We start from the raw sequence: 13,797 nt of genomic DNA, 5'->3' as shown, positions 1-13,797 counted from the left end.
AGAGCTTATGATGTGAGACTTAATATATTGTGATACATAGGAGATAATATTAATTATCAAAGGAATTATCACCGGGATTTATATATTTGATTTTTTATTACGTTTGATGATTGGATAATGGACCAAGTAAGAAAATGTTGGTATTTACACATTTTTTACAAGACAGAACAGTTATCACTGAGTGATTGCCTCCAATCTTTCCAGTCATATCCTCTCCCTTAATTCTCTATTCAGTAGTGAGCATCTTTCTTGAATGTAGTTCATTTTTTTAAAATTATTCAAACCAATTTCAAACGTGTGTGGATAAGTGTATGATTTTTGCAACAAATTCTTTCAATGTTGAAACTTTGTGATGGTTTTGGAATTCTAAAAATTAGATATTCTTCTTTGTTTGATCATTGAGCCTATTCTTCACTTCAAAATATATCACTATCATGTTTTTAAGAACAATGGTTCATAAACCAATAACTAAACAAAAAGTTATAACAATGACTAGAAATTAGACTTTCTGTTTCTGCCTTTCATATAATCTATAAATGTGTTCATACTAATTGTTTGACATATTTAGTACCTGAGCCTATAGTTTTTCAGTCCAGTTTCTTTTTCAATTTTTATATTTTCAGGGCTAGCTAAATTAGTAGGTTCTTCATATTAGGTCAGCACTAGGTTTCATATTTGACAGGTTCAACACTAGGCGTTTTATCATTAGCATCATTGTTATTCATTTGCATCTCAGTAAGCTTTTCATGAGCTTCACCCTTTCTGTAAATTCAGATTTAATTGAGATAGACTTCTCAGCATTGAGATACGGTTGGGGTTGAGACTGAACATCCTGAAATAAGAGATTCACAAGTTGCAATATAATTTGAAGAATGGATATTTAAAGGATTAATCCACACTTCCCGAATGTCTTTTCCGAAAAATATATCTGTACTTCCAAATTTCGTTTTCTGGAACTCACAGCATATCTATTCCGAAACTTTTATTCCGAAATAAAAATTCAATAATGCAGTACGGAATTTATTTTCCAAAAATCTTTTGTAGGGTTACCTTTCGAATTAATGTTTTCCAAATAATATTTTACTGTTTCAGAAATAAAAATCTGGAAATCCATTTCTCATTTCTCAAAACAATCAAGGATAAAAGTGAAATTTAAAAAAACTTAATTAATCACTAAGTCTCAAGTTGAAAATTTTCAACTAGGTTCTCATTTTGCTTTTACTTTTAATTAAGTCTAACTTTTAAAAAAAATTATTTATTTTGTTTTTTCTATTATTATTATTTTGTAAATGTAACATGTTAATGTTATTATCGGATATATTATTATCATCTGATTCAAGTTATATATATATATATATATATATATATATTATTAATCCATATATTTTTATAATATTAAAAGTAATGTTTTTAAATAAAATTCAATAATGTCAATATATTGGTTTAAAAATAATTTAAAAAATATTTAATAAAATAGTTAATTTTTATATAAATACTATAACATTAATATAAATAATAAATTTGATTTTAATCTAAAAAATATGTTTCTTTATATTAAAAAGAATTGAAACATAATTAAGTTAAGAAAAAATATCGGATTGAATTGAATACATGATAATAATACATCATATAGACCTAACATGGATAACAAAAAATTTACAAAATAATATATATATATATATATATATATATATATATATATATATATATATATATATAAACAAAAAAAAGTATAATCTGGTATGAGTAGTTTAAAACATCATTAATATATTATTAACTTTGATATATTATTAATAAAAATTATCTAATTGAGTTAATTTTTAAAAAATTGAATTTAATTGAAATAAAAATAAAAATTTGCTTAAAATTTTCAAACAAAATTGAAACTAAATGACCAATTAAACTTAAAATGTGATGGTCTGCTGATTGGGTGCAAGAAACAATTGGTTCAAACTATTAATAAGAAATAATGTATAATGTACGTGGACAAACTGATCAGGAAATTGTCTAAGAAAAAAAAATTCCACGCTAAACAATTATTGAAGGCCGCTTGTATTCTTTTAAATATATTTAATAAATAATTTCTATGTTTAATTTTTCTTTTTTCAAATATTTGAGGATATATAACCAACTTATTGAATCTTTTTGATTGCTGTCATGTATTCATATTCCATACATTATCCTATTTTTATTACATTTATGTTTAATAAAGTAGTTCGTCCTAGCACCTTTATAAATTTTAATATTGGACATTTTATGCTTCATCAATTTATCTATTTATTACGAATAATCTGATCTGATATATATAAATACTTCTTTTTGTACTCGGACAAAAATTTTCCATTAACTACAACATAACTAAATTCAGTTTGACGGTACCTGTTGGATCCTTAACCTAATTTTGACAAAAAAATAAAAATAAAAAATAAAAGAGAACCAGCATTTTAGGGTTGTTATTGAATTTACTCTACCGAATAAAGTAAAGTTTACATACACGAATGGAAGCCTCTCTTCTAAGCCAGTGAAAACTGACCACTGCAAAATAAAAAACCATGTTAGATATTTCACATTATTATTTTTCTCGTATTACATTAAAACACTGCTGACATACTTCTCCCAATGAATGCTCATAAAAGAAAAATAAAATTAAGTTTATTTCATAAATATAATTTAATTTATACTAATTAAAATAAACTTTGGAGAAGTTAGATTGAAAGTTTTAAGTCAGAATACATAAGTTATTTAAATGAGGATTCAAGCATATTTCTGACATGAAAAGATCCTTCCGCTTAACAGATAAATGGAATAATATATAAATATATTTAAAGTACACAGGTATATGTGCAGAAAGTTTTGAGATAGAAACCAAAAATAAATAAATAAATAAATAAATAAATAAAAGCAGGAAGGAAGTATGAAATAGAAAATGGACATTGCAACATGTCAATACTCGGAAGTTATACGACACAATTAGAATTACTTTTCTAAATAGGCAAAATTAGAACTTTCAATACGTGAAAAAACAAGTCGCGTAGAGTTTATGTCTTGTGCAAACCTCAGTTATAGTTTTCCATAATATTTCTGAAGAGCTCCCTAGGTGCTGCAAATTCAAAATAGAATCAAACAAATGAAAGGGTTTCAAAATTAATTGGATAGATTGAGGAAAAGACCAGGGAGCGAGGGTAAAAATATTACATGAAACTCAGTTCACTAAACTTTAACATTCTGCTTACCTGGCAATCCAGTGAAATTCTCATATTGTCCATAAGCTTGCCCCATAAACATCTCCAATCCTGTTACAATAGTGGCTCCTGATTCTTCTGCTTCTTTCAAGAGTCTAGTAATTTTGGGCGTGTATACAGCATCAAAAACCAGGGAATAATATTTCAAAGCGTTCTGAAAAAAAAAGAAGGAATTACTGGTTCTCTGGATTTCAATTTCAACTTGCTCATGGTATATCATAAAATTTCGTGCCTTTGTATAAGCATGAGAATATTTTTGCTGGATAGCTTTTCATTTTGTTCAAGTAAAATTTAACTCTCTCATTCCTCAGTGCATGAATATGTCAAACCAAAAGGCCGAAGTCACAGAAAAGACTTAAGAACCATTTTGGCATAACTAACTAATCATATTGATTCCCTACCAACTTTCCATTAAGTAGGAATTATGCAATGGTAATGATATAAACATTTTCATTCACCAAGAATCATATTTCATCAGGAAATGGAAGTAGATATGATTGGCAATAACATCAAATTAAAAGCATCACCAACAATATATCAAGGTCTTAACTGGTATGACACATCCATATCGAAGGAGCGAACCTTAGAAATAGGCGTCTCATCAACTTTTGGTTGCATTCCAATTGATGTTGTATTTGCAAGAATCATACCATCCTCGGGATGGTAACTATCTAAATCAGTAAGAGCTAAAGCATCTCCTCCAATTGCATCAGCAAGTTCTCTAGCACGGTCTATATATATGAATAAAAAAAATAATACAAATATAATATGCCATTAAATATGACTATGAAAAGACAGGAAATAGTAGTTATGCTTGCTTTTGTAAGAAACACTATACAATGAGTAAAATATATTAATAACTCAATATTGCTTAGAAGTACTGATTTCGAAGGTTATGGGAGAGAGAGAGAGGAGAAAGGAGCCTCTCAACCAAAGCTGAAACTGTTAGGTTTATTGAGAGCAAGAAACCCCAACACTATCCTGGTATGACACTAGAAAACGAAACTCACAAAAGAATAACTGTTTCTTTATTTCTGACAACACAACAATGTACGAACACATTCAAGGAAGCCTGTCTTCCTCCCCACAGGATGCAAAGATCCTGTCTCAACTACAAACAATACAACGTGTCCCTTAAAAGACACTTATTCCCCCTTATATAGCTAGTTCCTAAAACAACCTCCAACCTAACAGCTTAACCAACTTCCCCCTCCATTCTATTTTGTCCTGTTTTTGCCCCCTTTTTCCCCTTTTTTCCTGACATAAACCCTTAGGACCCTTTAGAAACTGAAGAAACAAGGGTCGAAAACAAAGAGAAGGAGGTTCAATGAGCCATGTGGAGAAGATGCGGACTTGTTCCAGTGATAAAAAGGTGGCCGACAGTGAACAACAGATGGCGGCAGTGGAGGATAATGGTGGACCATAATGGACAGATGCAAAACTAGTAGGGTGGGATTGAGCTACTCTAATACCAACTTAAGATTGAAAATATGAGAAAAAGTGCTTAAGAGATTGATTATCTCTCAGCTGATCTTTGTTATTTATAGAAGGAAATTACATTAGGAATATCTAGGTAATTAATACTAAAAGCTCATAGGTATAGCGTACAGAAATTTTCCAATACAATTGCTAACAATCTACAATAAATACCTATTCTAACTACTACCTATATCTTATAAAAATATTGTACTGATAAGAATCATAATGAATTGAATGAAAAAATCTACTAGCATGAGTGAATACAAAATTTAGTAGACCAAGAAATTACTACATCACAAAGGAGAATTAAAAGGAAAAAAGGTACGGGAAAGTAAAAGATGAAAAGTGAAACAGGTTAGACGTTATCATTAACAAAGAGCAAATTGTCTTAAACTTGTAATAAAAAATATCAAAAGAAAAAAAAACCCAAAACAAACAAACGAGATGTTTCAAACCACCATAATTGTACCCAAAAGGGCAAAACAATACAACTTTAACTAAAATGGCTCTCCTTTTCTGAACCAGAAATGTTGAAGACATTTCTCAACCATGTGATTACATTAAGAGATTTGATCACATTATTAATTATCTCCTACATGTGATGCTTTGTCAACAACGTCTAAGAAGAAATTTTAACAATTCAAAATGTTCACACATTAAGCAAGAAAAAAACAAAATCATGAAGCTTACCATAGGTACGGTTTGCAATCACAACCCGTGCTCCTTTCTCTTTTGCACCATAAGCAAGTGCCTTACCAGCACCACCAGCCCCAATAACAACAAACAACTTACCAGCTAATGGTGAAATATTTGTGTTTCCACCATTATGTTTACCTGCCAAGAAATAATGGAAGTGCAAGACATTTTCAGAATAAGAGTTACCAACAACACTGATAGTAATATTGCTTAGTTACCAAACAAGACAACTACCTCGTAATCCATCCTCAATTGCAGAAATAGAACCGACATAATCCGTATTATATCCAATCAATTTCCCATCAGTTGCTCTTCTAATAATGCAATTCACAGCTCCTATTGACTGTGATTACAAACAATTTGAAGAATTTAGAAAAGAAAAAACGGAATCAAATCATTTCCCATTATGATCCATGGTTGCCAATCGTACATTGTAATAAAAAATACATCAATTACCTTAGCCACTGGATCAACCTCATCACAACACTCAAGTGCCGCCTCCTTGTGAGGAATGGTAACACTGAAAGCAAATACTAAAGATCAAATTCAAGCAGTGCTCTTAGAGGTTTACAAGATATTCACAGGAGTGGAGCAAAAATAGGAGGCGTATATATGGTTACTTAAGCATTTAAGCAAAGGTTGATGCATTACATGATATTAAGAAACAACTTCACAACTGCGTAACTTTTCTTATTTGTAATACCCTTAGGTCATGTATACCTGGATTTGAAAGGACCAGATACAATTATATGTTTATGACTTAACCAATTAATGCAGTATACTGAGGCATTGCATGTGAATGCATAAAACCGAATGGCATACAAAATGCAATATACTAGCTACATTCAGTATCTACCTGGTTGGAAATATTAAAGAAATATCCACAGAACTCTAAACAATTACGCAACTTAAAAGGAAAAGGCCTGACGAATTCCAAATTTCAGATCAAATTAATCATTCAAAGACTTTAAGATAAACAAATTACATCCTTATTGGTTTTAACAAATAGATGTTTGGAATAACAACATATTAATAATCCTAGATACAAAAGACCAAGCAGTAGACTAATAGCTTATGTTGCATATATGGATCTTTATCAAATCCAAGAAATATTTCTAGCATGCAAAGAAGAACCTAGAACATGAAACCGCACTTGAGAGAACAGCTACATTAGAATATAAATTCAAAATATCTTCAAAAGGAGTTGGAACCTGAATCCCACAAAATCTGTAGAAGAGTAAGTCCTTAGAAAATTGGCAAGGTCATCCACCAATAAAAATACATAAACACCATTATAACCAACTGACTTGAAAACTTCATTGAATAAAATGGGTGATTTACTGTGACCGACAGGCTTTCCAATAATCCCATATACTTTTGTATCAGGTGCCACTTGTCTCAAATTGTACAGATATAATAAATCCTTAAGTGTAGGTTGTCCAGGAGCTGAAACTACTCTTGACTCGAGGGTACCAAAAGTAAGATATCCACCAAATTTTGCACAAAGTATACGAGAAATCAATCCCCTATCACCCATAACAAGTCCAATAAACGGAACCTGGAAATTAGAACAATGGTTATGCTAAAATGATTCCTTATAATATAGAAAGCCTCAAACAGTAATCATACTTGTTAAAATATAATTAGAACTATCAGAGCTATGAAATTTTATCTTACTTGAATTATGAATAAGTTTTATATAATATTTTGGTTATTGTCGCAGATTTAACTGTTTATGTTTGTTTTAGTTAGTTAATTTAAACTTCAAATAAATCTAACATTACATTAGAAACTTTAGGTTTTAGTAAGCTTATCCATAGACATTCTCACTTATGAATTTCAAGGATTATTTTCGTCCAATTTTAATCTCCTACATTTTTTGTGCAAGTTCCAGTATCTCTTTATATTTATTTTATAAAATATTTCCAACAGTATCAAAGCTAACTTCCTCAGAACTGTGAGTAAGCATTAAACACAGTGAGGCTTAATGTAAACACTATTGACTAATTCATTTTTCTACTAGTTTGATACATATATGTTTACTTTCAGAAATTCTTTTGATAGGATACACAAAGAAGAGAAATTAGTTAAAAAATTTAGAATATTCATGAGTTAGTTATTTGAGATGTTAGTTAGATATAAATAGGAAAGAAGGAGAGGACATGGAAAAGGGAGGTGAGTTTTTGTAGATTGAGCTTAGCTCTTTGTGAAGGCAAAGCCCTTGAAGGAGAAAGTGCTCTCCTAATTTTTGTTCTTTTCATTCTATTGAATAAAAAACCTATCTTTCATTCTCTTTTCAGTATTTGGTTCCTAACATTTTGGTCCAACATGCCGGATCTACTAAGAAGGGTCAATAAGGAAAGGTGTTTGAATGTGTTGGAAAGAAAGGTTAGTGAACAAGGGAAGGTGGTTACGAAGCTGAAAGTTGATATGGCTGTTATTAAAGAAAGTTTGTCAAACATGAAAGAAATCAAAACTGTCTGAAGGAGAAGAGATCTTGGTTAATGATGAAGAAAAGAAGGAAGAAAGACATCTACATAGTAGTAGATCAGAAGAGGAGGAGGGAGGAGAATTGTTGAGGCCTTGGGTTAAAATAGTGGAATTGCCCATGTTTGAAGGGAATGACTCCTCAAGGTTGATTTCTCAAGTAGATTGAACAGAAGAAGATCAATAGCAGGGATATTTCTTTGCAAGGCTATAATCTAATGTTCAAAATCAAATTCCACCACAGGATCCAAAGGACTTGATTGGAGCTATGGAAAATGCTCGAGATGTGGGAGAAGGTTCAGAAATAAAGAATCACACACTCTCTAGTGAAGAAAAAACCAAAAAAGAAGTGAGATTTGCAAGAGAAACAAAAATTATGATGGAGGGAGAAGAGGATGAATCAATAGAGAGTGAAGCTAATTGATTGTGAAGGTCAGTTTCTTGATAACCAAATTATAGAGTTAACTAATAAGAAAGTTGAAGGTGGAGATGCACCCGACCATCATTCTTTCCTAAATTCAGATTTATGTTATATGAATTATTATTGCATTGAATGAGAAAGATACAAGTTATGCGTAAATAGGCTCAAGAAGAGGTTACCTAGTAACAAACTAATCATAACAGAAAAACAAATAACTAACTAACATTCAATTGAATAACTAAATTTTACATTCACATCTCTAGAGTTATTTGAAAATTTATTGTGTGCTTTGTGATGTACTTAGTTTCTAGATATGATTTGTCATATTGTTTTCACTTCCTTCTCATTCATTGTATCTGAACCTACAATATCATCATAATGAAGAGAGGGAAATCACTCTCTCGATTTCCTTCTCATTCATTTTGATTCATCTCATTCATGTGATGTTTCGTACAAAATATTGAGATGACAAATCTTGGTATACAATTAGGATATAAGGAGAAAGAGAAATTTACTATGATAGTTAGAATATTGATGGGTTAGGTAGTTGGTTAAAGGGTTTAGTTAGATATAAATAGAGGAAGAAAGACAAGAGGGAGGTAGATTTGTTGTTATTGTAAATTGAGTATTAGCTCTTTGAGAAAGGAGAAACCCTTTGTGAGGGGAAACCCTTGGTGGAATGATTTCTCTCATGTTTTTTTTTTTTTTTCATTTTCCTTAAACTTCCTTTCTTCCCTTTCTTTTTCTATTCATGATTCCTAACAAACTGGTCCGACATCTCAAACCCCAATCGTGATGGAGAATCGAGTGGGAGAATTGGAGAAATTTGTCACTGAGCTAAGCTTGGAAGAGGAAGAATTAAAATAAATGGTTTACATACTAAAAACAAGATATCGTCATCTATTGAGGGGGGAAATTATATTCATAAAGGTGAGAAATCAATGGAAGAAGAGGGGAGAACAATGGGTTTGATGAAGAGATGACTTTCTTTGTTTTTCTTGGGCAACAAAAGTTGAATTGCCGACTTTTGAAGTTTCAGTAATCAAGAACCACACCCTCTGTTGTGGACAAGAAACCAAAAATGTTGAAGGGAAATTAGCAAGACAAATAACGATTGAAGAAGTTATGATGTAGAAAGAAATTAATATTTCCATGAAGAGGGAGGAATGCATCGAAAATGAAGTTTTTTGCTGGATGTGAGAATTGTGAAGAATTTGGGTTGCTAAGACCATTTTCTACCTGATGACATAACTTGATCAAGAAGCAAGATGAAGTTCAACAATCAAGCTTGGAAATGGAGCCAAGACAGAAGGAAGAAAGTCAAAGCCACTATAACAACCTCCAAAGGCGGTTTCTCAAAGGAGCACAAGGGCAATGTGCTTATGAATTCTTTCGACTACCATAAAAACATGGTTTTAAATGGTTGAGAAAATGTTTCATTAAATTTACATTGGTTCTTTCTTATTTCCTCACATATATATATATATATATATATATATATATATATATATATATATATATATATATATATATATATATATATATATATATATATATATATATATATATATATCTTGTTAACATGTTTGACCTCACTTCGTCAATTGAATTTCGCATCAATTTCATCTTTACCATACTCTAATTAAACTTACTAATGCTTAGATTAATAGCTTATAAAAAAAAAATATGCATATGGATTTAAAATCTTTTTCAAAATTTCCATTTCTAGAGCCTTACTTGAGAATGCACCATTATTTGAAACATGCGTGCCACATCAGTGATGTCAGTGGCAGTAGTTGCAATCTTCACAATGTCTGCTCCCGTTGCTTGTATTCTTGCAACAAGGTTACCGAGATCCTCAATTGAAGGTGTAAGCTGATAGTTGTGAGATGAAACAATGACCTTCGTTTTATTGAATGTCTTTCCACGTATCGAGTCAAAGAATCCATGCGCTACCTTTAGAGATACGACAAAAATAGGAAATGTTTCGTTAAGTTTCATTGTTCAGACGCAATACAAAAACAGCGTTTGGCATTCATCAAATGGGGGAAAGTTTTAAATGGAGGAGAAAATCAAATTATTTTCCTTCAGGTGAACTATCAGATATTTCCAGACACTAGTTTGATTATTCATATATTAGAAAAAGTTCAAGCAATTCAAATCTGCAGTTGAGTTTGTTCAATGTTAGATCTTTCCGTGAGAATCATGCAAAGACTTCTATTTAAACATAAAATAAGAGAAAACAATCAAAAGGCATCTTTGGGATTGAGATACATATATTTCTTCAGCATAATGCACAGCACTAGTTATCTAAGAGTGTATCACATACGAACATGATATAATAGTATATATATTACGCAATAACATGTACACTGCAGTCATTTATATTTCATACTCCACAGCATAATATCCTGGCAAAACTAGCGTACTAAAATCAGAAAAATTCCGTGTAGTAGCATTATTATATAACAGAACCTACCCAAATATTTGTTCAGTTCAAGAGAACTCCCTCAATATGTCTAAATATTACATTTGGGCTCATATTTTTTCAAGTGTATACAGTACAGTTAAGTTGTCAGTGGCTTTATATGGACAAAGGGAGCACAACCTGAAGTTCAACGTCAATAAAATCAGCTCCCAACTCCATGGCTAACCGTAGTGCGTCCAACCGTTTGTTTTCATCACCGTCATACATTCCACCTTCCCACTTGGGCCTTACAAAAGATATTGAATTTCATCATTCACAACGCTTAAATCTTCCAATTAAATCACACCATAGCTCACGGCCCAACAAATTCAAATTTAAGCGCACAACTATAGTAGATAAAAGCAGATGACAGCTACGAGAGGCTACACACTATAGCTACATATAATATATAGCCATAGTATTGTTATTTTGATATTTATAACAAATGTTTTCACTTTTAGATTTGAAGACTTAAAAAGTTACGAGAAATTACCATAGCCTTCAAAGAGGAGAACTAAGTCATTATGATGATTTAAAATTAGAAGAACTTCACTCTTCCTAGTTTAAAAAAAAGTAAAAATCAAATATGAAACATATAAATATTTTTTAGAACAGTTTAACTGTTTAGAAAAAAAACAATAAACATTTTTTTTATGTATAAAATCATGTGTCTTTAATTAATTCATGAGAAAAATGTAAATATACTAAAATTTAAAATAAATATTCTGATGTTAAATTTATAATACACTAATATTTATAATAAATATTTTTGCTAATAAATCATTAATATATTAATCAAATATTATATTTCAAAACGAATAATAAGTTTTATGATGTTTTATCACATCACATAAATATTTTTTATTTCATACAAAACCATACTTAATAAATTCTGTGACTAAAATCGGTCATCTATTCTAAATAGTTGCTATTAAATGCAATTAGCATTTAAACTTGTAAATGCATAGAATAACTTTATTATATGCATACAAATTATAAAAATTTAATCATATTAATCATATAAATTGAAATATCCTTATCATACTCTTTCTTTTGAGAGCATTTTATTATTTAATATAAAAAAAATATAATTTAAAGTTAATATTATGATATAACAATAGTATTTTAAGACTGTCAAGATTTATTAGAACTTAAAATAAAATACGATTTAATTGAAAGGGAAGATAATACACATTTTTTATACAAATAATTAATATATCTTAATTTCAATTTTTAAAAAATAAAGTAAAGGTATTAAATAAAAAACACAGTTAAAAATTATTTATTGGACATAAAATTTCGCTGAACACATTTTTGTTTACTGCTTGTCCCGATAATTTCTTTTGTAAATTACCATTTTACCCTATATATATACTTTTCAAAATATGATTCAAGATTCGATGTTTAAATCGAAATCGAACCAGGATCAAACTTGTATCAATAAAACTATTTTAATAACTAACAATATACAAAATAGTATAATAAAATATAATTTCATAATCTAAAATAAAATAAAATATGTTGTATAAAATTGTATCTTAACAATAGCATACAAATCCAATTTGTGTTTCCAAAACAATAAAACATTCAAGACTAAATTACATCTTATCTTACTAATAATAATTATAATAACAGTATTAGAGTATATTGTATTTTAATAATTAAAAAATCACCTAAAAATTACTATTAAACTAAATTCACTTATTTTTGTTAAGTAAATTTAAAGTATATAGTTTTAAAAGTTAAATTATTTTATTAAATTTTAATTTTAATGATGTAGTAAATTATTTTAATTTTTAATTATTATTTTATAGTCATAAATCTATGAGTTGGACTAACTTATAATAAGGTGAAAAAGATAAAATTAAAAATAAATAAATTCCATTTAAATCACAATTATTTTATATTTATTCATCCCGACTAATGTTCATGAAAATTCTAATAATAATAACACGGAAAAGACTTTCCAAAAATATGAATATGATAGAGAAAAAAATATTTTGAAAAGTTTTATTTTAATATGTATGTAAATTTTAGGACGCTTTTAACAACAAATTCATCATTCTACCCTTTAAATATGCAAAAACCTGTTTGTTTAGGGTAAAGATTTAGAATCAGGTCATCTCCAGAGAACAACGTAAAAGTTGTTAAACTGTAATCATCGGCTCTATTATTGCGGCCACCAAAAGTGCAGAGCAGTAATGGCAAAGCGTGGGAGAAAAACTAGAGGTAGGAATTGCAAACCTGTAAGTGAACAACAAGGGCAAAGCGTGATGTTGAATGAGAGTAGTGAGATCTTGATAGGGATCAAAGGTACTCAAAGAGTCCAATCGAATTTCGACAACGTCAGCACCTCCAGCCTTGGCTTTCTCCACGTCAATCTTCATTTTCTCAATGGATTCCCCCATTATTGGAACGCAAATTAGGGTAGCATTCTTCCTACCCACCGATGGAGCAGTGAACTGAAGAAGAACAAACAGATATCGAAATTGATATTGAAATTGAAATTGAAAGAAGCATTGATTGGATTGAAGAGAAACAGAAATGGAAATGAGAACTACCATACCAGGACGTTAGGAGAGTCCATTGGAGAGAAAAAAATTAGATGAAGATGAGCTTGCGAAGGTTGGTGGGAATTCTGATAAGAAAATGGAAATGAGTGTGAAAGAGTAGTTGAAGTGCTTGGTTGGTGGTAAGAGGAATAAAATAATATTTTTAAATTGAATACTATATTTTAAATTAAAAATATTTATATACCAGTAGAGTTGTTTGATTTAGCTTTTCTTTTTTGGGGTCTCTTCTTCGATGGTCCTCAAAGGCTTTCCTTATTTTTATGTTTTGAACCCCAAAATGGGATCTATTTATTAGTTTGAAGAAACTCTCTACCACGGCTTCCTTTATTAGACAAACTCTATTTTTTATCCGTGCAATGGCACGGAACATTTTAAAAGATAGAATATAATTTTATGTAAATTTAAATTTATAAAAAAATAATTGAAATTTAA

General features: G+C 29.9%; 1 protein-coding gene across 2 annotated transcripts; it reads right to left on the bottom strand.

Annotated features, from left to right (window-relative positions):
• Positions 1-2,300: 2,300 nt before the first annotated feature.
• LOC124825150 (bifunctional 3-dehydroquinate dehydratase/shikimate dehydrogenase, chloroplastic-like) lies at positions 2,301-13,512 on the bottom strand. 2 transcript variants are annotated; one of them, XM_047297694.2, is made up of 12 exons: positions 13,359-13,512; positions 13,037-13,254; positions 10,934-11,039; positions 10,063-10,281; positions 6,629-6,975; positions 5,874-5,937; positions 5,652-5,760; positions 5,412-5,555; positions 3,825-3,973; positions 3,234-3,396; positions 3,056-3,100; positions 2,301-2,535 (listed from the first exon to the last, which is right to left on the bottom strand). In XM_047297694.2, the coding sequence occupies exons 1-11, from the start codon at positions 13,377-13,379 to the stop codon at positions 3,057-3,059; spliced, it is 1,584 nt and encodes a 527-aa protein (XP_047153650.1). In that variant the 5' UTR covers positions 13,380-13,512; the 3' UTR covers positions 2,301-2,535; position 3,056. The 2 variants fall into 2 exon arrangements, with proteins under 2 accessions (XP_047153650.1, XP_087966969.1); XM_088110843.1 differs by having other exon boundaries at positions 3,056-3,093; positions 13,359-13,430.
• Positions 13,513-13,797: the final 285 nt, after the last annotated feature.

Source organism: Vigna umbellata, chromosome 3 (genome assembly GCF_029865625.1).
Source record: "Vigna umbellata cultivar VRB3 chromosome 3, Vumbellata_1.0, whole genome shotgun sequence".
In the NCBI taxonomy this organism is placed as follows: domain Eukaryota; kingdom Viridiplantae; phylum Streptophyta; class Magnoliopsida; order Fabales; family Fabaceae; genus Vigna; species Vigna umbellata.
The sequence above is the reverse complement of the archived record's forward strand: the minus strand, read 5'-3'. Positions and strand labels throughout refer to the sequence as shown.

Bases quoted from the DNA above. Each gene is read 5' to 3' on its own strand.
- LOC124825150 (XM_088110843.1), bottom strand. From the start codon at position 13,379: ATGGACTCTCCTAACGTCCTG. The intron at 11,040-13,036 runs GTTTGCAATTCC...ATCTTTTGTAAG, and splicing joins CCCTTGTTGTTCACTTACAG to GCCCAAGTGGGAAGGTGGAA. The intron at 5,761-5,873 runs GTAATTGATGTA...TTGTAATCACAG, and splicing joins AGGTTGATCCAGTGGCTAAG to TCAATAGGAGCTGTGAATTG.